The sequence below is a fragment of the Bufo gargarizans genome, chromosome 2, assembly GCF_014858855.1.
Source record: "Bufo gargarizans isolate SCDJY-AF-19 chromosome 2, ASM1485885v1, whole genome shotgun sequence".
Classification (NCBI taxonomy): Eukaryota; Metazoa; Chordata; class Amphibia; order Anura; family Bufonidae; genus Bufo; species Bufo gargarizans.
Window position 1 is genome coordinate 345596281 of NC_058081.1, and position 25584 is coordinate 345621864.

The 25584-nt window shown below is 43.5% G+C and overlaps 1 protein-coding gene across 1 annotated transcript in view; it reads right to left on the reverse strand.

The window, feature by feature from the left end:
* Positions 1-25584, reverse strand: part of GNPTAB (N-acetylglucosamine-1-phosphate transferase subunits alpha and beta) — a 93093-nt gene that overhangs the window by 32212 nt on the left and 35297 nt on the right. Inside the window, exons 6-9 of the mRNA XM_044280693.1 lie at positions 22558-22622; positions 20922-21056; positions 5807-5968; positions 1308-1487 (exon numbers count right to left, since the gene is read on the reverse strand). Of these exons, the coding sequence (XP_044136628.1) occupies positions 1308-1487; positions 5807-5968; positions 20922-21056; positions 22558-22622 (542 nt within the window). The remainder of the gene's footprint in view (positions 1-1307; positions 1488-5806; positions 5969-20921; positions 21057-22557; positions 22623-25584) is intronic.

Here is a 25584-nt window from a genome sequence, read left to right on the forward strand (position 1 = left end):
TACTTTTCCGATTGTAAGCCCTTGTGTGTAGGGCCCTTTCTCCTTTTGTACCAGTTTGTAACTCGTCTTGTTCATGCTTATTGTACCTGTTTTATTATGTATGTGCACCCCTTTTCATATGTACAGCACCATGGAATGAATGGCGCTTTAATAATAAATATTAATAATAATAAATTAGTGCTTGCTACAGAGGGAGGAACTCAGCTCGGCTTGCTTCACAGGTCTCTACATATACATAACTAGAACGGAAGCTGACCGAGACCTGCCTCGGGACTCTTCTGCCCGTTACCTGCACCTTTTAAATTCTGTTTGCCCTGAAAGGCTGCAGCGCTTCAGGGTAAAACATAGCTGTCTGTAATTAGTAAGCCTGGGTGCTCCCGACAGGTTCCCTTACTAATTTGTAGAGGTCTCATATCTGTCACCAAGACAAACTGACTTCAACAAGAACTGTACAATAGATTAGGGCTGCAGCTAACGATTATTTTAACAATCGAGTATGCTACAGATTATTTTTTTTTTTTTACGATTAATCTAATAAGAAATAATGAATTAATAGACTGTTTTCCTTTATAAAAACTCAGACTCCCTGCCATCAGTCCCCAACACCCTTCGTTCCCCCCTGTGCGATCAGCCCAAATGCATCAGTTCCCCCAGTGCCATCAGCTCCATTCCCCCATTGCCATCAGCTCTGTCCTGTGGCTGGGCCACACTTCAGTAAAACCATGGACGCACGGTCCGTGAAATCTCAGCCTGCCCTCCTCCTGACACCCGGAGTGCACAGCGTCATTGGTTGCTATGACGCTGTGCACTCCGAGCGCCCGGCCTTAGTCGTGCCCCCACCCCCTCCATGTCACCTGCTCTGGGCCTGATGTCACACAGCGTGTCAGGTCACGCCGTGCGTACGTCAGGAGGTCAGTGCAGCGAGGGACCATGCACGTGCTGTGGAGTGTCTACAGAGGCCTTTCCAGCAGGGGGCGAGTATTCCGAGCACATTGCGGGCCAGAGGGAGACCACGGAGCAGAAGTAATAGCAAGCGCTTCACTCCCGCTCCATGGTCACGTGACACAAACTAATCCTCGATGCAAACAATTTGCATCGAGGATGTGTGTCGAATTACTCAATTTAATCGAGTACTCGTTGCAGCCCTACAATAGATATCGCTAAAACTCATTACAGCAAAACAGCATGGACTAGTTTCTGGAATATATTCCATCCACAATCTTTACATATTTGAATGTAATAATGGCAGAATGGAATTTCGTCTCAATAGCAGAGTATATGGCAAACAGTAATAAGACAAATCTTACTTGGTGAGTTACAATGGTGACACGTGGATTATCAAGGTTCAGCCAGGATGGGATCTGGCCATTTGTCACAATGAAAACATGACGAACCCAAGGAGCATGTTTCTCTATAGATCTCAAGGAGTATCGCAATTCTTCATTATCCTCAAAACGACTTGCTGAGATGTCCTCATCTTGCTTAAGCTTTAAAAATAAAAATAAAAGGCCATGAATGCCGAGTCTGCCATGATTTCTGCCACTGCTTGGAGGACTAAATTTGTTGTTAAGGTAAAGCCACACATAGCAGAAGTTTTCCACGGCTTGTCCACAACAAAATCCTCATGTGTTGCATATGAATGTTTCTACAGATTCGCTGGAAATTTCACCACTATACATTGAAATGGTCGAAAAGGTTTCTGCTACATTCAAAACCCCACCCCATTTATGTTGTACTGTCATTTGATGTGGATTCGCAGTGTGGGATCTACTCTGCACATCTGCAGTAAATATACCATGTCTGAAAACGGCCTCGTCATTTCATGGTTCATGGATGACTATATTACTCCCGTTACATAAGCGCTCAGTTGTATCAGCACACATTAATAAGTATACAGCCCCTCGAATTAAAAATATATACCAACAGTTGTACTAGACATCATTTCGGTCATAGTGTTTGCAACTTTTCATTGTGTTACACATGACTATAGAAAGGCAATAAAACCCTAGGGTCCACAGAAGACTCACTAATACTGCAGCGGATCTGTCTGGCACACAATGGTATAGACATTTAAAGTGAAACTCCAGAATTCAAATGGCATTTACTATGCAATGAATAGGGCATTTCAAATGAAGACTTATTGTTATATAAATGCAATATTTTTTTTTTTTAGGTACATTACATTTTCCTCTCTGGTAGCGCCCCCTGCTGTTTATCTTTCTGGTCCACCTTCTCCTGCATTCAGAGGTGGACTAACATGCTCAGTAGCTTCCCTGCATACTTCCTCCTGTCATTTCTGGCATACTGATCTCATAGTGAAGTGGTCCAGACACCTTTCATTTATTCATCCTTACTAAAAATTATAGAAATATATAGCTATAGCTATATACCATCTGTATTGAGGGTATATGTGAGGGGCGATTTTATGTGTAGGGTAGGAAGGAGTTAACAATAAATAATTGCAATGCATCCTGGGAGATGCAGGAGCTTGATGAGCTGCTGCCCACTCACAACAAAGCCCTTCAGATAATTGCGTAAACGGTTTTAAAAAGAGTTTAAAATTTAAGGGATAACCCCTTTAATGCCACCAAAATCATGGGAAAAAAAGCAAAAAAGATACATATAGATACTGAAAGATATACCTTATTTTTTGCCCCATAAGACAAATTTTTTCCCCCAAAAGGGTGAAAAATGCCCCAGTGTCTTATAGGGCGAATACTAATGATTTCTTCTATTATGGAAGCTCTCATTAGTACCAGGGGACCGGGAAGTGGTGAAGGCTTTGTACTCACCGCTTCGTGGTCCTCGGCTGTCGACTGTGCTGTGGCTCTTTATTTTATATGCTCTGTGGCATGGGGGCTGATATGAGAGGCATGGGGTTCTTATCTGAGGTCTGATTGGGGGTCATTCACATTGGGATCTTAACATTGGGGGGTCTGATTGGGGTCTAATGAAAAATATTTTTATTGTTCTCCACTAAAACCTAGGTGCGTCTTATTGGGCGAAAAATTCGGTACATTCAGTCTGAATGCTGCAGTAGCTAAATTAATGGGTCCTTGTAATACAGAACCAGAATTATACAGTTTTTTATTAACCCCAAAATATTCAAATAGTCAAAACAGCCATAAAACCAAGACAGACATGTTTTAGGCTGGGAGATTTCACTGCTGCAGTTCTGGTACGTCGTAAAGTTCCACGCATACGTCATCTCAGTCTACTCTGTCATTCAGTGCTCATTATGTTTCAAGTCTGAAGACACATGGTTGTCACATTCACACTGTTAAAGCCATAGGCTAAAAGAGAATTACTGGCGGAAGAGTATATAGAAAAATAAAGTCATAGACACGTGAAGCATCTATGCACATGGTAGTAATGGGAAAATGGGCTGGGTACCAGAGCACTGCACCCACTGTACCTAATAAGGAGCGAAACAGTCTTACCAAGATAAATATATCTAGATTACCGGCTTGTGTGCTGGAGTGAGATGCTTAGTAAATATACAGTACGAAGACTTAAACATTTATCTCATGTTAAAGATATTTGCCTTTGACATTATAAAAGACACAGAAAAGCCATTCCTGAGGGTATCTAGATACCTTTCTACTCTTCAACCATTATGTCAGGTAACAGTCATCTCATGGATAGTCTTACATATACTGTACATGTATATCCAGCATACAAAAAGTGAAATGCCAAATGTAACATAGAAAAATCAAAGAACGAGTGTCTTCTTATAGGTGTGGTATAACATATATGAAATGTCTGAACTATTAAAGGGACCCTCAGCATGGCCAGATCTGCAGTGGGAATTCTATTTGCATGATCCCCGCTATTCCATCACTCTCTCTTAGGTGCCACAGATCTTGGGTCTTCCTGTGTCAACGTCCAATTTAACGCAGGTCACGTGGTAGTTGCAGCCAATGAACGGTCTCAGCAGTAACATGTCAGCTGCAGCAGCCACGTGACCTGTGTCAAACCAGATGTTGATGCGGGGAGACCTGAGACATGCGGTGTTTGAGGGGTAAAGAAGCATGGAACACAGGCAAGTATGATTACCGCCACAATGGGGCGTCTGCAGAAAAGGTCCACAGAAGTGAACAACCACAAAGTTGAGGCTTCCAGCAGCTTCAACGCCATGATCTTCAGAATTAGAGGGTCTTAGCCCTCATTTTCATCAGAAAGATGGCCATACAACCAAGGCTATCAACAACTCAAAACAATGGGAGTTAAAAGAACTTCTTGAAAATGTGTTTTGCTAGTAGCATGTACATAGCAATCAGCCATAACAGCTCTAACCCGATTGTGCAGCTAAGACAGCTCTGACCCATCAAAGCATGGACTCCCCAAGCTGTCCTGTGGTATCTGACACCAAGACGCTAACAGCAGATCCTTCAAATCCTGTAAGTAGCAAAATAGAGCTTTCATTGATCAGACTTTTTCCCTCAACTGGATTGAGATCTGGGGAATTTGGAGGCCAAGTCAACACCTTATATTCTTTATCCTGAACAATATTATCCTGCTAAAAGGGACCACTGCTAGCAGGGACTACAATTCCAATGAAGAGGTGTACTTGGTCTGCAATGCTGTTTAGTTAGGCGATAAGTGTCAAAGTAACACCCACCCCTCTTCCCCAGCTGAGCAATGCAGACACCAAATAATGAAGAACAAAATCTGATTGATCAGACCAGGCCATGCTGCATAGTTGGATTTTGATGCTGAAATGCCTATTGCAGGTGCCTTCAGCTATGGACATTCTAACAAATATATAGCTACACAGCCTTATATGCAGCATTCTATGGTGCTCAGACACTTTTCTATAATAAATGGCATGATGTTTTCAGCAATTTGTGCTACAGCCACTCTTCTTCAAGATCAGACCAGTGGGGCTAGCCTTCACTCCCCATGTCCCCATTAAGCATTTGCTGCCCATGACCCTGTCACCAGTTGACCTTCTTTGGACCACTTTTGTTAGCTACCAACAGCTACAAACCAGGAACATCCCTGCATTTGAGAAAAGTCTCATAGCTTCATTCTTATTTATTTATGCACTTCTATAGCGCCAACATATTCCACAGCGTTTTACAGATATTTACACCAACCTATGTTCCCTATCAGTATGTGGAGTGGCGTATCGGAGGAAAGCAGAGAACCCAGAGGAAACCCATGCAAACACGGGGAGAACATACAAACTCCATGCAGATGTTTTCCTTGGTCAGATTCGAACTCAGGACCCCAGCCCTGCCAGGCAACCAGTGCTAACCAGCAAGCCACCGTGCTGTAACTCTTTTCTGATAGGTCCTCTTAAACCTGATTAAGTAAATCAGTCACATTTCTCCAAGATATAGACCCAACCATAGGACAGTAGTTCCAGAGATGTACTCATGTAAAAAGCTTCCTCATAAATAGACTTATTGCATGGCCACCACAGAATTAAGCGAGTGTTATCTGGCTGTATTCTTTGCTGCAGTCTTATATCCTGAGCTCATGAGCTGTCAATTTCGGAAGCTTCATGCAGTTTCTATATGGTAAATGACTTGCTGAGTGCTCATATGACCCCCTATTTATGAATATTTCATTCGGGCTTAGCCAAGCGTTCAAGTTATGTTGTGTTTCTTTATCTCCAACCACCAGCTGGATGGCTGTTGAGAGGTATGGCTTTCCCAGACGTGAAAAATGAGCCATGACCTTTAGGCCCCAATTACATTCGAGGTAGTTGTCAATTAACAAATACTTTTTCTTAGAACTCAGAAAGGTAGACTTATAAATACCCAGCCGGGAAACACAAGGAAGAGGATGCATGGCATACCTGGCTAACAGCACTAAGATCCCAGAGCAAGTAAGCCGGACTCAATGTCACCTCTTTCCCTTCTATAGTCATATTCTTCTTTGCTTGTATGTTGAGTTCTTGTAAATCTTTGGGGTTGTTCAGCTGCAAAAGTGCGACACTTGCTTCCGAGTATAGATGTATCTGAGGACAATTAAAAATAGTGTGAAATTACTCAAGACATTCAAGAAAAGTTTCAACTGTAATGGTGACCAACTCTTCATATTTGCAAGAGAAAGTATAGTAAAGATAAATGTATCCAAGTGTCCCTTACATTACTATGTCCTCTACATCTGTGAGCTGCAAAATCATGAAAACCTAGTGAATACCTGATCAGAAATATACACCATCAATGTCTGCCCGTGCATGTCCACATACTGAGATGCATAAGGCTCCATTCACACGTCCGCAATTCTGTTCCGCATCTTGCGGAATGGAATTGTGGATCCATTAATTTCTATGGGGCCGCACTATGTGCTGCCCGGATCCGGAATTGCGGATCTGCACTTCCGGGTCCTATTTTTTTCAGGAACGGAATTGCGAACATGCCCTATTCTTGTCCGCAATTGCGGACAAGATTAGGCATTTTCCATTAAGTGCCAGCGATGTGCGGTCCGCAAAACACACACAGATGTGTGAATGGACCCTAAAGCTGATGCTTTCTTTCACACCATTGGGGTCATTTATCAAACTGGTGTAAAGTAGAACTGGCTTAGTTGCCCATGGAAACCAATCAGATTCCACTTTTCATTTTCCAAAGGAGCTGTGAAAAATGAAAGGTGGAATCTGATTGGTTGTTATGGGCAACTAAGTCAGTTCTACTTTACACCAGTTTGATAAATGACCCCACATGTTTTTTTGTTTCAGGCATAGAATCAGTTTATAGAGAAACAGGATATGTTCCAAAAAATGATGCAAACTAATATACATTTTTATAATGGATCCATTTGAATGCATAAAAAAAAAATTAAAAAAAAATTGGAACACAAAACAGGTTTCTGAATAAAAACTAAGAGGTTTAATGACAAACAAAAATATCTCCGAGAGGTCTTAAAGGGGCTTTACAATTACTTTACTTTATATTTTATTGGCATGGTACCTCCATTTATTTATTTTTTCCCACTTCCCCGTTCCCTTGCCATCACTCAATTGCTCAAAGCTGTGCTGAAATATATTGTCAGGACTGCCAAGCAAAGGAGTCCTCTCCATTATGTTAGCGTGGCACAGCGGTCTGGACAGCCCTGATAACCTACCTGCCTCCTCCGGCTCTCCGGCACCTGGAATGAATTACATTTACAGCAGCTTTGGCATAAATAATACTGAATAAGCCAGGTCCGATGGCCTCACCTTTGCAATGCCCACACTCCTCCCCCTGTTAGTACGCTTGGTGAGGGCGGCATAAAATCTAGATTTGTGATCTGAACCCCTTATGTGCCGTACTATTCATGTATTACTACAGAAAATAGTCCAATATCATGGAGACAGATTCCCTAATCAAAGTTTTTTTTACAAACTGCCATGGATCTGCAGTCTGAACTAGCCCTATTCAACTCGGTCATATAAATACCCATTCAAACCAGTGGGGGGTGGATTTCACACAGATTTTGGTGTGAGATCCAGATTATTGTTCCACAATTTGAACCTACCCTTATTATTCAGCCATTGGTGCAATTGGTGCAAAAGCGTACACACTCTCTAAAAGGCTATACACATTTGACTGTTGTTAGTCGAGGTTTTTATCAAAAGTCAAGACGTTTTTTGAACTATTTAGAAAAATAGTTATAAAAAGAGAAGCAGCATGACTGTCATTTGACACTGAGATTTTGTCATTTTGCAGTAGGGCAGGGAAAAGGAGCATCCAAAGGCCTTCTAAAAACAGCCCAACATTTGCAATGAGCCTTGCAGACAATACGTGGGGAGGCAGCTGACCGTGGTGTAATATTCCCGTTATCTGGCACAGATGCTTCCGCTATCCAGGAAGAGCAACTGGACAGGCAAAGACTTGACGTGAAGAGATTGCATTTCATGTTAATACTCAACTATTCTGGGAGAAATGTCTGCAAAACACACAGATATAGCAGCGGATCATCCTGATTTTTATCTTTCACAGCTACTGCATGGTTCCCATCTCATGATGATATGAATCTAAAAGCTGTGGGTGACCCCTTGCCGCTGAAGACAGACTAAGCTGGGCTTATAAACTTCCTATTCCAGCAATGAAAGAAAAGTTTATATCCCCTTGTTTTAGCGATTGGTGGGGGTCTCTCAGCATTGTGACCCTCACCGATCCACACCTTTGAAACTGTATGTCATTATAACAATTTGACATTAATCACCTATCCTGGGAATAGGTCATCAATATACTGGTGCTGCACAACCCCTTTAAAGCGTTTTTTTTACATGCAATTATGCACCAGCGTTTGGGTGTCTGTGAGAAGACATAAGTATTATATTTTTTAACCTCAGTTTAGATGACTTTTAATAATGAATCCTGCAGGGCATCAATCAAGCAAGAGACCAGGACTGTCCACATGACTCTTCATAAGTAAAGGTGGATTTCGATGAACCAATAAATCGTCCAGATTATTGGGTACAACCATTCCTTTGCACGCTCGTTACCAATAATCTGGCCATCTAAGTGTGCCACCAATCACCCAATGAACAAGCAAAACACTTGTTCATCGGGTGAACCTGTCGTTCATGCAGGCACCACCAATCATCGTTTCTGGGCAGCAGATCGTGCTGTCTAAACAGTGACCTGCTGCCCAGAAACAATGATTCTGTATGGGGACCCTTGTCCTCAGTCCTCATACTGTGAAGAAGGTCGATGCATGTAAATTCAGCGGTCCCCTTCACTGAACAAGAAGCCGACCGTTGGGACGGAACGCTTCTCGACAATCGGCCGCTCCATTGTCCAGTGTAAACCCCCCTTTACTGTTTTTCCCTCACTGCAAGGGACTTTTCAGAGAGTGAAATCTTTAGAAGCCCATCCAGCAAAATGCCAAGGCAGCATATTACTGTCTGTATATGTCATGACTGTTTCCCTTAAAAATTTATCAGAGAGCAGCAACAGTACGGCAATGTCATAAACCACAAGAATTACAGTGCCTTGACATTTTTTGTATTTTGGTGCCTCACATCCTGGAATTAACATGGATTGTGTGAGGATTTGCATCATAATTTACAGAACATGCCCACAACTTTGAAGATTTTTTTTTTTTTTTTTTGTGAAGCAAACAACAAATAGGACAAAATAACAGAAAAAGTCAATAGGCCAGATTTATCATCACTCTGACAGCTCATGCCACTTTCACATATGGCTAAAGTCCGTTTTAGGGAGATGGTTCCACTACTTACAACTGCGCAGTTTCACTGCATCTCTGGCACCCGGTACGCAACTTCAAATCATCCTTATCTGACTTTGAGAAATTATGCCTAGCTACTTCTGCTCCCAGGCATTCTATATCTCTCATATATGCTATTCTGAATTAGGGAGAGAGAGATCGGGGACGACCGGGAAGAATTCCCCGCTCCGACTAAGAAAATGATGCAATCATGGGAATCTGAGTTGGGATGTACCCTAACACCTGATCAATGGAAGAGATCCCTTCTGTTCACTCATAAGTCCTCTATCTCCTGTAAGATCCAGGAACTCAATTACAAGATCTGGTCCAGGTGGTATAGGACCCCGGTCAAGCTTAGCCAATTTTACCCCACTGTCCCGGACACTTGTTGGAGGTGTTTGAACTCTAGAGGCACTATGTTACACATCTGGTGGGAATGCCCAGGGGTAGCAACACTTTGGCGTGAGGTACTCTCGCTCTATGACCATTTATACAAAGTCTGTACGCCTATCTCTCCTCAGTTAGCTCTTCTTTCTTTTACTCGGGCAGAATTAAGGGGATCAAGAAAGGCGTCCTCAGATTCTTTATCATAGCAATGCGCCAAATAATTCCTCGAGTTTGGCGTTCAACAGAAACTCTCCTCAGAGTGACCTGGGTTGGGGCTTTGGATTCTCTGGCGCGCCTTGAAGAGTTGGGTGCGGAAGACCAAGGCTTGGGAGTGGCGCACGCCAAACAATGGGAGGTCTGGTATCAGTTTCGCGCCTCGATGGGTTTCTCGGGTTGGTTAACCTCAGGCTCTATTACTTAACGTACTCTGTTCAATCTGGCTGCAATAGAATCTTGTCAGGTCTACTAGGCACTATCTTTTCACCCCCCCCCCCCCTTCCCCTTCCCTCCCCCCTGCTCCTTTGTCTCGTCTTCCTTCCCCCCATCCTTTCATTTTGATTGCGGATTGTTTAATTTATATCTGTACGCTGATGTGACATGTAATTCAGAAACTTGCATATGTTACATATGTCTAAGCTTACATCGTTTCCAATAAAAACAAATTGAACCATAAAGTCAGTTTTAGCTAAGTCAGATTTATGATCAGCCCTTTAAGACTGTAATAAATGTGTTTTGACGGTAGCAGTTTATCCGCCAGTAAGCAGCTTTACAAAAGTCGCACATCTTTACAAAAAATTTGCACGTTTTTATGAAAAAGTCGCATGTTCTATTAAAAAGTCTCATAAGATAAGCATGGTCCTCACTGGAGTGGAATTGCGACTTTTTAAATAGTCCCAATAGTAAATCTGTCTAGAGATTCATTTACATAAGAAAATAAGCCCACTTTCAGAAAACTGGCGAGCATAGTGCAGAGCAGATTTGTGCGCAGTTTTAGCGTTTGGGACTTTTTGGGGGACTTTTTCACTCCATTATTCTGACCTGAGCTAATGATAAATCTGACCCAATGCGTATAACTATTCACCCCCCTAAAGTCAATACTTTGTAGAGCCATCTTTTGCGGCAATCACAGCTCCAAGTTACTTTGGATAAGTCTCTATGAGCAGTTGCCACATCTTACCACTGGGATTTTTGCCCATTTCTCCTTGCAAAACTGCTCCAGCTCCTTCCAATTGGATGGTTTGCTCTTGTGAACAGCAATCTTTAAGTCTGACCACAGATTTTCTATTGGATTGAGATCTGGGCTTTGACTAGGCCATTCCAACACATTTACATGTTTCCCCTTAAACCACTCAAGTGTTGCTTTAGCAGTGTGTTTGGGGGCATTGTCCTGCTGGAAGGGGAACCCCCGCCCTAGCCTCAAATCACGCACAGAGTGGTAAAGGTTTTGCTCTAGAATATCCCTGTATTTAGCACCATCCATCTTTCCCTCAACTCTGACCAGTTTCCCAGTCCCGGCTGCTGAAAAACATCCCCTCAGCATGATGCTGCCACCACCATGTCTCACTGTGGGGATGGTGTTCTTTGGGTGATGTGTTGGGTTTGCACCAGTAACGTTTTCTTTGATTGCCAAAAAGTTTAATAAAAAAAAAAAAAAAGTGTGTATATGTAATGACAGATGATGTGACACTTAGATTGCACATAGATGGACATCATGTCACTAATTATGTGACTTCTGAAGGTAGTTGGTTGCACCAGATCTTTTTATGGGCTTCCTAACAAAGGGGTGAATACATACACACATGCCAACTTTCTGTTTTCTATTTCTAAACAATAGTTTGATTTATATATTCTTCTCATTTCACTTCACCAACTTAGACTATTGTGTTCTGATCCATCACATAAAATTTACATTAACAAAACATTGAATTTAAAGCTGTAATAATAACAAAATACGAAAAAAGTCAAGGAATACTTTTACAAGGTACTGTATGTATAATACAAAACAAAGTGTCAAACAGTTAGGGGCATAAAAATAACAAAATAAAATAAAAAAAGCCTAAATTGTATAAACTATACACTCTATATCCCAAAATAGAATGCAAATGTCATCAATCTGCAAACAGACCACAGACATTCAGAGAAGGGCACAGCACCCTGTATTACTCTACTCCAAAGCATAGAAAGCTGTAAAGTTTCTACCATGTGTCGGCATAGCTGTGAAGAACGTTGATGCTGGTGGACTTAAGACTGTTGTGCACCCTGCAGCATATCCCACATAACCCCGATGACTGGCAGAACATGGACCCTGTGTTCTGGACAGAATTAATGTCTGAAGATTAGACATGAGGCAGGATATTTCTGTACTATGCGGACAGACATTTCAGTCGTCATTTTTTTGTAATCTTCTGCATTTGTCACTTGAAGATCCTGTTCTGCATGTGTCAGTAACATCAAAAGCTACAGATATTGAAGAGTAAAGGGCTCCACCTAGTGCTTGAAGAGCGCAAAAGTAAAGCGCCCATCACAAATGCACATATTTCCCAGAACACAAAAACGTATAGTTTTGACAATCTAGTACACAGTCCTAGTCAATGTACAATGGAAAAACAGTGAGAAGGTTTTATTGCATCACATAAATAAAATGAATAGGCATGGTATGCTCTGTGGTCAATCCCGAATTTAATCCCTTTGCCCATATACAAAAGCAACTATTGTATAGTCTATTAAAATAAAATGTTATTTTTTATAATCTATACCCAGATTTCATTAAAACTTTTCCATTCCTAAGTATTAAAAGAATCATTGAAAAGGAAAGATTAACCAGAATGAAAAGTAACAAGCAACAAAGGGTTTCGACAATGCTGATAACTCAGCCTCACTATTCCCTAAAGGGCATCTGTCAGCAGATTTGTACCTATGAAACTGGATGAGGCTACTCTGGTTTGAATTCTAGCAGGCCACTCTCTGGCATATATGTCGGATTTCAGCCGGACAAAAAAATGCATGTAGTCTGAAAGTCGGCATATACGTTGGATACAGTGAATTCCAGCAGTCTTTTCCTCTACCAGAACCGACTGCCGGAGTTCACAGAGCATATGTGAACGAGTTGGTCATCTAAATGTAAAAATGGGATACACACAATAATCCAAAAGACAAAATAAAAAACAATCAAAGTCCAGATTTGAACCCAATTAAACAGTTATGACAGGACCTACATTGAGCAAAAATGGATCGGTGAGGGAGATTTATTAAAAATGGTGTAAAGGAGAACTGGCTTAGTTGCCCATAGCAACCAATCAGATTCCAACTATCATTTTTAAAAGTTCCTGAGATGGGACATGATTGGTTGATATGGGCAATTTAGGCTACTTTCACACCTGCGTTCGGTGCAGATCCATCTTGTATCTGCACAGATGGATCCGCACCGATAATGCAAACGCTTGTATCAGTTCAGAACTGATCCGTTTGCATTATTTTTTGAAAAAAAAAAAGTCAAAACGGATCTGTCCTTACTTAGGCCTCATGCACACGACCGTTGTGCCGTTTTTTTTCGCGGACCCATTGACTTTCAATGGGTCTGTGGAAAAATCGGAAAATGCTCCGTTTTGTAGTCGAGACCGTGATCCGTGTATCCTGTCCGTCAAAAAAATATGACCTGTCCTATTTTTTTGACGGACAACGGTTCACGGACCCATTCAAGTCAATGTGTCCGTGAAAGAACGCGGATGCACACAAGATTGGCATCCGTGTCTGTGATCCGTGGCCGTAGGTTACTTTCATACAGACGGATCCAAAAATCTGTCTGCATAAAAGCTTTTTCAGATCTAAGTTTTCACTTCGTGAAAACTCATATCCGACAGTATATTCTAACATAGAGGCGTTCCCATGGTGATGGGGACGCTTCTAGTTAGAATACACTACAAAATGTGTACAAGACTTTGTGTACAAGGAGTTCCGATCGGAGTCCCAGTTTAATCGCTGGGGCTCCGATCGGTAACCATGGCAACCAGGATGCTACTGCAGTCCTGGTTGCCATGGTTACTTAGCAATAGTATAATAGTAGAAGATTCATACTTACCTGCTGGCTGCTGCGATGTTTGTGTCCGGCCGGGAGCTCCACCTACTGGTAAGTGACAGGTCTGTGCGGCGCATTGCTAAATGAACTGTCACTTACCAGTAGGAGGAGCTCCCGGCCAGACACAGACATCGCAGCTCCCAGGTAAGTATGAATCTTCTACTATTGTACTATTGCTAAGTAACCATGGCAACCAGGGCCGATTGGGGGCGCACACTGTGCCAGCAACGAATTATTACAATAGAGGGAGGGAGGGGGGGCTGGGGGAGGCCGCACACGGTGCCACCAACCTATTATTACAATAGAGGGAGGGAGGGGGGGCTGGGGGAGGCCGCACACTGTGCCACCAACCTATTATTACAATAGAGGGAGGGAGGGGGGGGGGCCGCACTGGCCACCAATGATATTCAAACTGGGGAGGGGGGGGGGGGGTCTGCCCCCTGCTGCCTGGCAGCCCTGATCTCTTACAGGGGGATATGATAGTACAATTAACCCCTTCAGGTGCGGCACCTGAGGGGTTAATTGTGCTGATCACGGCCCCCTGTAAGAGATCGGGTGCTGCCAGGCAGCAGGGGGCAGTGATGTACACAGTTTGTAGTATATTCTAACTAGAAGCGTCCCCATCACCATGGGAACGCCTCTGTGTTAGAATATACTGTCGGAAATGAGTTTTCACGATCTAACTCATATCCGACAGTATATTCTAACAGAGGCATTCCCATGGTGATGGGGACGCTTCAAGTTAAAATATACCATCGGATTGGAGAAAACTCCGATCCGATGGTATAAAAGGGACTCCAGACTTTACATTGAAAGTCAATGGGGACGGATCCGTTTGAAATGGCACCATATTGTGTCAACGTCAAACGGATCCGTCCCCATTGACTTGCATTGTAATTCAGGACGGATCCGTTTGGCTCCGCACGGCCAGGCGGACACCAAAACAACTTTTTTTTCATGTCCGTGGATCCTCCAAAAATCAACGAAGACCCACGGACGAAAAAACGGTCATGGATCACGGACCTACGGACCCCGTTTTTGCGGACCGTGAAAAAATACTGTCGTGTGCATGAGGCCTTACATTGAAAGTCAATGGGGGACGGATCCATTTTCAATTGCACCATATTGTGTCAGTTAAAATGGATCTGTCCCCATTGACATTGTAATTCAGGAAGGATCCGTTTGGCTCTGCATCGTCAGACGGACACCAAAACGCTGCAAGCAGCGTTTGGTGCCACCTCAAAAGCGGAACGGAAACCAAACGCAGCCAAACTGATGCATTCTGAACGGATCCTTAGCCATTCAGAATGCATTTGGGCTGAACTGATCCGTTTTGGGCCGCTTGTGAGAGCCCTGAAACGGATCTCACAAGCGGACCCAGAAACGCCAGTGTGAAAGTAGCCTTAAGCCAGTTTTCCTTTACACCATTTTTGCTAAATATGCACCAGAATTAAAGGCTATGTACACCTTTGGGGGCAACTTTTTGTTATTGCATTGTACTCATTTTGAGCCCAAATTTTTATTTTTTTATTGGTCTTTATTAAAAATATGGCATCCTTTTTTCTGTATCCTTTGGATTTTCATTTTTTCCGTCAGACCAGGAGCAGACAGACTCCTAATCTCTGCTCACTGCCCTTATAAACATTCATTATAGCTCAGTCCTTATCTTACTGATATGAATGTGGCTTAAATAAGTGTTCATGATATGGTTGCCACCTTTTATTCAAGCCAAACCCGAACACGGGTGGAATGCATTGGGACCGGAAGTTGCGTTCCACAGGCCGGAAGTGGGTCCAGCTGTGGAGTGCAAGCTGTAACTGAGGAACGGGCCAAGCAGACAGGATATCAGAGAGGACAGTAGGGTAAAAGGAAACACAAGGAGGAACAATAGTAAAATAAAACATTTAAAGGAGGGAGGGAGTGTCTGAAGACAGTGCCGCCCTGCGCTAGAATCACAGCTGATCGCCCGCAGTGACAGCTGACCGTCCCCACTGCTGACACCTCATCGGCCGCCGCCGCTCACCGCCAGCTGCCAGGTGTGCAAGTCTGCAGTTTGAATCCTGTGCCCAGGTACAAGCCTTTCTCAGACCCGGGCACAGGATTCAAACTTATTTGAATTACAAAATTACAAACCCGGACTGTCCGGGTCATTCCCGTACGGGTGGCAACCCTAGTTCATGACCTCCTAGTAATTTAGAGATGAGGGTTATTAGATGACCAACACAAAATGAAAGTTAAAGTACCAGTCACACAGTTAGAAAAACAGTTATTCCTTTGTGACAGAACGGCTCAATATTCTTAATGAAGACCAACTGAAAAATATATTTTTTGCCAAAAATGAGTAACATGCAATCATAAAAAAAAAATGCCTATGAAAGTGTACATAGCTTTTAATGCAATGACGCAAAGGCTAACGAACAGGACACAGAATGCAAGTTGTGATGTAATGAGCTGATCTGGGCAATCTATTAAAGGGGTTGTCTTATTTCAGCAAGTGGCATTTATCATGTAGAGAAAGTTAATATAAGCCACTTATTAATATATTGTTATTATCCATTTTGCCTCCTTTGCTGGCTGGATTCATTTTTCCATCACATTATACACTGCTCGTTTCCATGGTTACAGACCACCCTGCAACTCAACAGCGGTGGTCGTACTTGCACAATATAGGAAAAAGCACCAGCCCATGTGTGCTCCCATGGTCCCGGCCACCAGAGCGGCTGATGCTTTCTCCTATAGTGTGCAAGCACGACCACCACTGATGGAAGGGTCTGTAACCATGGAAATGAGCAGTATATGATGTGATGGAAAAATGAATCCAGCCACCAAAGGAAGCAATATGGGTAATAACAATACATTAGTAAGTGCCTTGTATTAACTTTCTCTACATGATAAATGCCACTTACTGAAGTGAGACAACCCCTTTAAATGATCCCATTATTTACGGTAACCCACCCGGTTAATGTTGCAAAAAATATATACAAATAATTCCCAATACCAGAAATGTTGCTTTTTGGTCACCTCACCTGCCCAAAAAAATTGATTAAAAAATTATCAAAAAGGTCACATGAATCACCAAATGGTAACAATAAAAACAAGAAATCAACCAGCAAAAATGAGCCCTTACACAGCTACGTCAGTAGAAAAATAAAAACAATTACAGGTGTCAGAATAAAGCTACTTTCACACTACCGTTCGAGTGTCCGCTTGTGAGCTCCGTTTGAAGGGCTCTCACAAGCGGCCCCGAACGCATCCGTCCAGCCCTAATGCATTCTGAGTGGATGCGGATCCGCTCAGAATGCATCAGTCTGGCAGCGTTCAGCCTCCGCTCCGCTCAGCAGGCGGACACCTGAACGCTGCTTGCAGCATTCGGGTGTCCGCTTGGCCGTGCGGATCCGTCCAGACTTACAATGTAAGTCAATGGGGACGGATCCGTTTGAAGATGACACCATATGGCTCAATCTTCAAACGGATCCGTCCCCCATTGACTTTCAATGTAAAGTCTGGACGGATCCGCTCAGGCTACTTTCACACTTAGAAATTTTCTAACAATATAATGCAGACGGATCCGTTCTGAACGGAGCCACCGTCTGCATTATATGAGCGGATCCGTCTCAGACGGATCCGCTCTGAACGCAAGTGTGAAAGTAGCCTTAAAAGTAATAAATAAATTAATTTATTTAAAATTTATTTAAAAGTAATAAAAAATATCAAAACCTTATAAAATGTGGTATCATACTGATCTGCAAAATTAAGCTAACATGTTATTTTTACTGTATAATACCAGAACATTTCTCGAATAAAGAAGCTCTCATACAGCTATGTTGACAGGAAGATAAAAAGGCTATGGCAGTTTTGACTGTTGAATGCATAGATGAAAACAACAAAAATAAATAAAATTGCTGAAGCCTTGAGTACCAAACTAGGCTGTGTCCATAAGGGGTTAAAAGAAATATCTACATACAGAAGCAAAACTAAACATTTTTTTTTTTTTTTTGTTTTGTTTACTGCGATTTATCCATACATAATCTAATTAATAATTTTGGTCCAGTAGATTTGGTTTAAAACGTGCTTTTAAAATATGCTAATTACCTTGCTACCAGCAAGTAGGGCGGCTACTTGCTGGTAGCAGCCGCATCCTCCGATCCTAAAGACGCCCCCTCCGCATTGTGATTGACAAGGCCAGGGAATGGGATCGTCCTCTGCTGGCCCTGACTGCTATCAAGATCTCGCGCCTGCGCCGTAACTTTATTCAGTCAGCGCAGGCGCACTGAGAGGCGGCCGCTTGCTCGGCCGCTCCATCCTCAATGCGCCTGCGCCGATGACGTCACATCTACACCCGGTGCAGGCGCATTGAGGATGGAGTGGCCGCCTCTCAGTGCGCCTGCGCCGATTGAAGACAGGTACGGCGCAGGCGCGAAATTTGAATGCAAACAGGGCCAGCATAGAACAATCCCGTTCCCTGGCCCTGTCAATCAACACGCGGAGGGGGCGTCTTTAGGATCAGAGGATGCGGCTGCTACCAGCAAGTAGCCGCCCTACTTGCTGGTAGCAAGGTAATTTGCATATTTTGAAAGAACGTTTTAAACAAAATCTACTGGAGCAAAATGATTAATTAGATTATGTAGGCATAAATCGCAGTGTAGAGATTATAAGTAAACAAACAAAAAAAGTTTTAGTGGGGTGACAGAAGCCCTTTAATGATCACAATTGAATCCTTGATTATCCTTTGCACGATGTAACAGAGAAGTGTAATATTTCATCGTGGGACAACCATTTACAGAGATCAATACCGATATAATGAATAAACCAAACACTAATTTCTTCCAACTGGAGGCCCTACAAACAGCACTGTCCTATATGCTGAATAACACATACAGAAAGTTTTTACAGCTCAAAAACAGGCAAAACCAAGCTTGATGTGTTTCTTTGATATGTGATTATATTCTTTTAGTATGTCAGTTTAATATTAAAGGGGTTTTAAATTACATTTATCATGTAGAGAAAGTTAATACAAGGCACTTACTAATATATTGTGATTCTCCATATTGCCTCCTTTGCTGGCTGGGTTAATTTAATCACAGTATACACTGCTCGTTTCCATGGTTACGACCACCCTACAATCCAGCAGTGGTGGCCGTTCTTGCACACTATAGGAAGAAAGGCGGACCTATTTGGTGGCTGGGACCGTGGGAGCGCACATAGGCTAGTTCTTTTTCCTATAGTGTGCAAGCACGGCCACCGCTGATGGGTTGCAGGGTGGTTACAACCATGGAAACGAGCAGTGTATAATGTGATGGAAAAATGAATCCAGCCAGCAAAGGAGGCAATATGGACAATCACAATACATTAGCAAGTGCCTTGTATTAATGTCCTCTACATAATCAATTCTATTTGCTGAAGTGAAACAACCCCTTTAAATACTGATGAACTATCCTCAGGATAGCTCATCAGTATCTGATCAGTGAAGGTCTAATACCCGGGACCCCCACCAATCAGCTGTCTGAGAAGGCACTTGCAGTAGGACCACTGCCTTCTCTAGCTTTTTCAAGGCCCTGTGACGTCACATTCATCGGTCACGTGGCCTATATGCAGCTCAGCCCCATAGAAGTGAATGAGGCTGTACTGCGACACCAAGCACAGCCGCTATACAATATACAGATCTGTGCTTGATGAACAAGGAGAATGCAGCGGTGCTCACAGGAGCGCTTGTGCCTTTTTAAACAGTTGATCGCAGGGGTCGTGAATGGTGGACCCCCACCGATCAGATACTGATGACCAATCCAATGTAGGTCATCAGTATTAAAGTCTCAGAAAACCCTTTTAAAGCGCATTGAATATTGTGGTGTTGCACCATGTCCAATTTATTTTAAAAGAGCCCAGTCAGATAACAGCGTGGACTAGGACTTGGGAAGTGCGTGGAACTACAGGTCCCATGAGACCCTAAAAGATCATACACAAAATTCGAAGAATGGTATGTGGAAACACAGGTCCTAAGGAAATTAGGGATATTAGGCCCCTTGCAGACGAGCGTGTCCGGATAAGGTCCAGATGCGTTGCACCTGCGATCAGGGAAAACCGTGCGAGTGCGTATGCAATTTCAGTCAGTTTTGACTGCGATTGCATTGCTCAGTTTTTTTATGTGCGAGTGCAATGCGTTTTGCACGCATGTTGTGGTACCCAGACCCGAACCAGGACTTCTTCACTGAAGTTTGGGTTTGGGTTAGGGGTTCTGTAGATTTTATTATTTTCCCTTATATACAGAATGCTTACTAAAATGTCGATTGAGGGGTTAAAAAATAAAAAAAATGAACTCACCTCATCCACTTGATCGCGCAGCCGGCATTGTCTTCTTTCTTCTTCTTTCAGGACCTGCAAAAGGCCCTTTGATGACGGAATCGCGTTCATGACGTCAGCGCAGGTCCGGCTGAATGAAGATAGAAGCAGGACCTCCCACGAGGTGAGCGCGATTCCGTCATCAAAGGTCCTTTGGCAGGTCCTTAAAGAAGAAGAAAGAAGATGATGCCGACTGCGCAAATAAGTGGATGAGGCGAGTTAATTGTTTTTTATTTTTTAACCTCTCAAGCCACATTTTAGTAAGCATTCTGTATTAAGAATGCTATTATTTTCCCTTATAACCATGCTATAAGGGAAAATAATACAGTAAATTTACTTTAATCAATTTACTAACATCATCTCCTAGCAACCATGCGTGAAAATCGCACCGCATCCGCACTTGCTTGCGATTTTCACGCATCCCCATACATTTCAATGGGGCCTACGTTGCGTGAAAACCGCAGAATATAGAACATGCTGCGATTTTCACGCAAAGCAGAAGTGATGCGTAAAAAACACAGAGCATCTATACAGCCCCATTGAAGTGAATGGGTCCGGATTCAGTGCGGGTGCAATGCGTTCACCTCACTCATTGCGCCCGCGTGAAAGGGGCCTTAGAATCCAGAGACACAATTTCACCTATGGTTGTATGTCCAGGGTAAGGTCTCTGAGAAGTTGGCTGGTCTGCTACAATCCAGGCCGTTTCTGAGTGGTAAAAACATTTGAGTTTTATATGCAAAGATCAATCTCCGAGATTCTTGCAGTAAACGCATCTCCTGGTTTTTCTGAAATATACAGGATCACATGTAGAAGACAGGCTTACAAAAGATAAGACCGCAGGAGTTAAAAGGACAAAGAACTCATTAAAATGTATTTCTAACCCACAGAACTTCTTAGCATTGTTGAGTGGCTTGAATAGCAACATGGCCACAGAATACATGAATAGTTTCCTTACCCGTTTTATCTTAGAAGACAGACTCTCTGGCAGTTTTGCTTTTAGTTGGTTTGTGTCCTTGAATGTTGATGAAAATCCACTAAGAAAAACCAAGTCCTGCATGAGAACTAACCCTGGAGAATCTTTGTCGGTGGTCTGTATGAAATAAGCAAGATACCAACTCAGAAAATGAAAGCCTCATATTTATATAGGACGGTTTATACAGCATTAGCACAAAGTCTTAGTTTACGTCTTGTTTGCCTCATAATTCAAATGGATGCATTGTATTGTTAATCACAGAGTCTTTTATCGTCTGACATATCAAAGAGACACGTCAGAAAATGTTATCAGCCTCTTTTATTCTCAACTGCCAAGGAGATGATGTCCAAAGATGCACTAAAGATAGTTAAAGATATAAAATACAACAAAAAAAGAACGCCCCCTTGAATGCTAGCCATGTACGGTCGAGTTCTGTCCAAACTTGGCTGACCATTTAATATGTATAGGGATGCCCCCCATAGAATCTGCCTTTGGGGTGAATGTAAGGGGAAAGAAGGGTTGGGCATGTTGGATTTCAACACACTCAAGCCTTCTGTCCTCCAGGGAGATAAACTGATGCCCAAAATAAATGCAATAATAATAAAAAAAAAGTTCTCAAAAAGGTGTCGATAGTCTTTAAAGGGAATCTGTCACCAGCGACCTCCCTATCAAACTGTCTGCATAGACCAGGAATGGCCAACCTGCGGCCCTCCAGCTGTTGCAAAACTACAATTCCCATCATGCCCAGACTGCCAACCGCTATCAGCTTACAGCAGGGCATTATGGGAGTTGTAGTTTTACAACAGCTGGAGAGCCGCAGGTTGGCCATGCCTGGCAGACACAAATAGGACTGGTTTATCTGATTAAAACGTCTTTCTTTTGTTGATCTGAGGCTCCATTCCCAAGTTATGATACTTTTTCCTAATATGCAAATGAGGCATTTGGTGCAATGAAGGTGTCACCATTGCTCTTGTTGCTCCCAAGCTCCACTCCTTTCTGTGGTCGTCCTCTCCCTCGCTGCTTTGCTCGATAGGACCAGGCAGTGGCAATGCAGTGTGGGAAAAGCTGGCCACAAAAAGGAGCGGAGCTTGGCAATGGTGACATCCTCATTGCGCCAAAAGCCTAATTTGGTTATTTAGAAAAAATATCATCAATCGGGAATAGAGCCTCAGATCAAGAAAAGAAAAGCAGCATTTTAAATCAGGTGAACCACATCTGTGTCTCTTTGCAAACAGCTGGACATGGGGAGGGGTCGCTGGTGGCAAACTCAATGAACAGACAATACATACTTATAGTGCAATGTCTTCTGAGAAGTGAGGGATGGGCATGGTGTGTTGTTTATGACTTACAAATGTCAGATCATGTGCGAGTCCTCAGACCCATTCTGTCATCAAAAACAATGGGAGTTCTGGAGAAAGACGGATGGGGCATACCGGATATCTACATGCTCAATCACTTGCTGGAGATTAGTCACTGCCTACTCTCCACTGCACAGTCTGCTAAACACATGTTTATGGAGTTGGAAGGAATAGCTGTTGGCCAAGAACTATTGCTCATGAATCAACGTGTAGCGGCAGAAATAAAATAACTCTGCTATCATCATGTGGAATAAACCTACCATATAAGCTCGCCATATCGTTTCCTTTATGAATTCAAACAGTGCGTTAACTTGTGCAGTTTCCGCTAGAAAGAAAAAAAAGAAATATATTGTTGAAATGGGAGTAATCAGCTTGCCAGCCTGGAGCAATGGGATACGGAAAACGGCCCAGATATAGTAATTGTCTGTCTAAGGTTACTTTCACACTAGCGTTGTCAGAATCCGGAACTGCCTGCCGGATCCGGAAATCCATATGCAAATGAATATCTTTTTTTTTCTGGATCCATTAGAGTTATTCAATGAAATACCGGATCCGTCTTTCCAGTATCATCCGGAATAAAGGATCCGGTATTGAATTTTTTCAAAGCTAGAAAGAACTGCGCATGCACAGACTGGAAAACAAGATCCGGCGATGCTGCAATTTCCAGTACACTTGCTACCGGATCTGGCGATAATACATTTAAATCCGGAAAGTGCCGTAGTGTTCCGGAATTTTGGCCGGTCAAGTACCGTACAAGGGACGGAACGGAAGACATCTTGATGCATACTGAATGGATTGCTTTCCATTCAGAATGCATTGGGAAATAACGGAAGCGTTTTTTTCCGGTATTGAGAACCTTTACCGGATTTCAATACCGGAAAAGAATAACACTAGTGTGAAAGTACTCTAAAAAGTGGAGCAAAAATTGTCGCAACTAGAGTTTCTACAACTTTTTCCGGCTTGTTCATAAAAGGTTGGGATTAGCAGAAAAGGGCAGGACTTCACAAATTGGAAGTGGCCTAAAATGCTACATTTTGCTCCAAGCTTGTGCCACAATTCTGGGGTAAAATTTTGTCTGAAAGTAAGCCAACCAATAGTTGGTATACAGTCAGTGAAAAGTGTCTATCCCTGCACCACATTTATCATCCAGCCTGAACCCTGTGATAAATCTGCTGCAGGTTTACACCATCTACAGGATTAGTAAATCACTTGAATGTGACCAATGAATAAGACATCACTGGCATAGGGAAGGGCCGCAGCGCTCACCTGTCAGCAGTGCCTGAGGGATAGGTCAGCAATATTGTACACCGAGAAAACCCCCTTTAAGATAGTAACTCAACTGTTTGCCTAGTGAAAGTGTAAACATTTTAAAGGGGTTTTCCAATATTGTAAAGGTTAGGAGTGCATTAATAGAATAAAATAACCAATGCTCACGTGTAAGCCACTGTTGGCCAAGTGCCACCGCAGCTTCAGCTGCTGATGACCTCGTAATAATGATCTATCCTCAATAGGGGTGCACCGAAATGAAAATTCTGGTCCGAAACCGAAACCGAAAATTCAGGATACCCCTTGACCGAAACCGAAACTGCCTTTTTGCCCAAATACTTTTAAAAGACCCCCCACCCCATAACAGTGCCATCCACAGACCCCCCCACCTCATAACAGTGCCATCCACAGACCCCCACCCACCCCATAACAGTGCCATCCACAGACCCCCACCCACCCCATAACAGTGCCATCCACAGACCCCCCCCCACCTCATAACAGTGCCATCCACAGACCCCCCCACCTCATAACAGTGCCATCCACAGACCCCCACCCACCCCATAACAGTGCCATCCACAGACCCCCACCCACCCCATAACAGTGCCATCCACAGACCCCCACCCACCCCATAACAGTGCCATCCACAGACCCCCACCCACCCCATAACAGTGCCATCCACAGACCCCCACCCACCCCATAACAGTGCCATCCACAGACCCCCACCCACCCCATAACAGTGCCATCCACAGACCCCCACCCCATAACAGTGCCATCCACAGCCCCCATTGTACAATTAATAGATTAATAGAAAATAGCGGGGAGGGACTGGGAGGAGGAGCTGGGGGCCGGTGCGTTCACTGTGCTCCGGCCCCCAGCTCCAGTAGTTATAAAATGTTGTACAATTAATAAGAAATCTATTCATTTGGCCCCCCTCTGCAGTATTACATTCAATATAGCCACATCATACTCACAGGGCTGTCATCTTAATGCTGGCCAGCCGGGCAGAGGAGCGGCAGCGTCACAACTGACGTCATGTGCCCGGCCTACTTTCTGAATGAAGGAGGCGGCGCAGGCATGTGACGTCAGTCGTGACGCTGCCGCTCGTCTGCCCGGCCGGCCAGCACAGCCCTGTGAGTAGGATGTGGCTGTATTGAATGTAATACTGCAGAGGGGGGCCAAATTAATAGAATGCTTATTAATTGTACAACATTTTATAACTACTGGAGCTGGGGGCCGGAGCACAGTGAACGCACCGGCCCCCAGCTCCTCCTCCCAGTCCCTCCCCGCTATTTCCGGCCGATATGTAAAAATATCGGCAGAAACAGATTAGGTGCATTCTCGGCCGATATTTTCGGCCGCCGAAATTTCGGTGCACCCCTAATCCTCAAGATTGGTCTTCATCATCACATCGGCGGCGGTCCGAGTCCCGGCACCACTGGCAATCAGCTGTTTCAGGGAGCTGCCGCACTCACCAGAGGAGAGGTAATAAAAATAAATTCCAGGATAGCTGGATCCGGCAGGGTTCAGCAAAAACGCTTCCGTTACTGATAATACAACCACCTGCATCCGCTATGAGCGGATCCGGTTGTATTATCTGTAACACAGCCAAGACGGGTCTGTCAGGAACTCCATTGTGTCAGAGAAAACGGATCCGTCCCCATTGACTTGCATTGTCCGTCTTGCTCTGCATCCCAGGACGGAAAGAAAACCGAAGCATGCGGTTGAAAATGGTACGGAATGCATTTTGGAGCATTCCGTTCTGTTCAGTTACGTTTTGTCCCCATTGACAATGAAAGGGTACAAAACGGAAGCGTTTTTTTCCGGTATTGAGACCCTATGACAGATCTCAATACTGGAAAATAGAAATGCTAGTGTGAAAGTAGCCTTAGAAGGCACATGAACAGCCTCTTGGCAGTAAAAAAGATCGGAGAGGAGACTGGGGCTGCAGAGGTCTTGCACCGATGAGTATTAGTTATTTTTAGGGATCGACCGATTATCGGTTTTACTGATATTATCGGCCA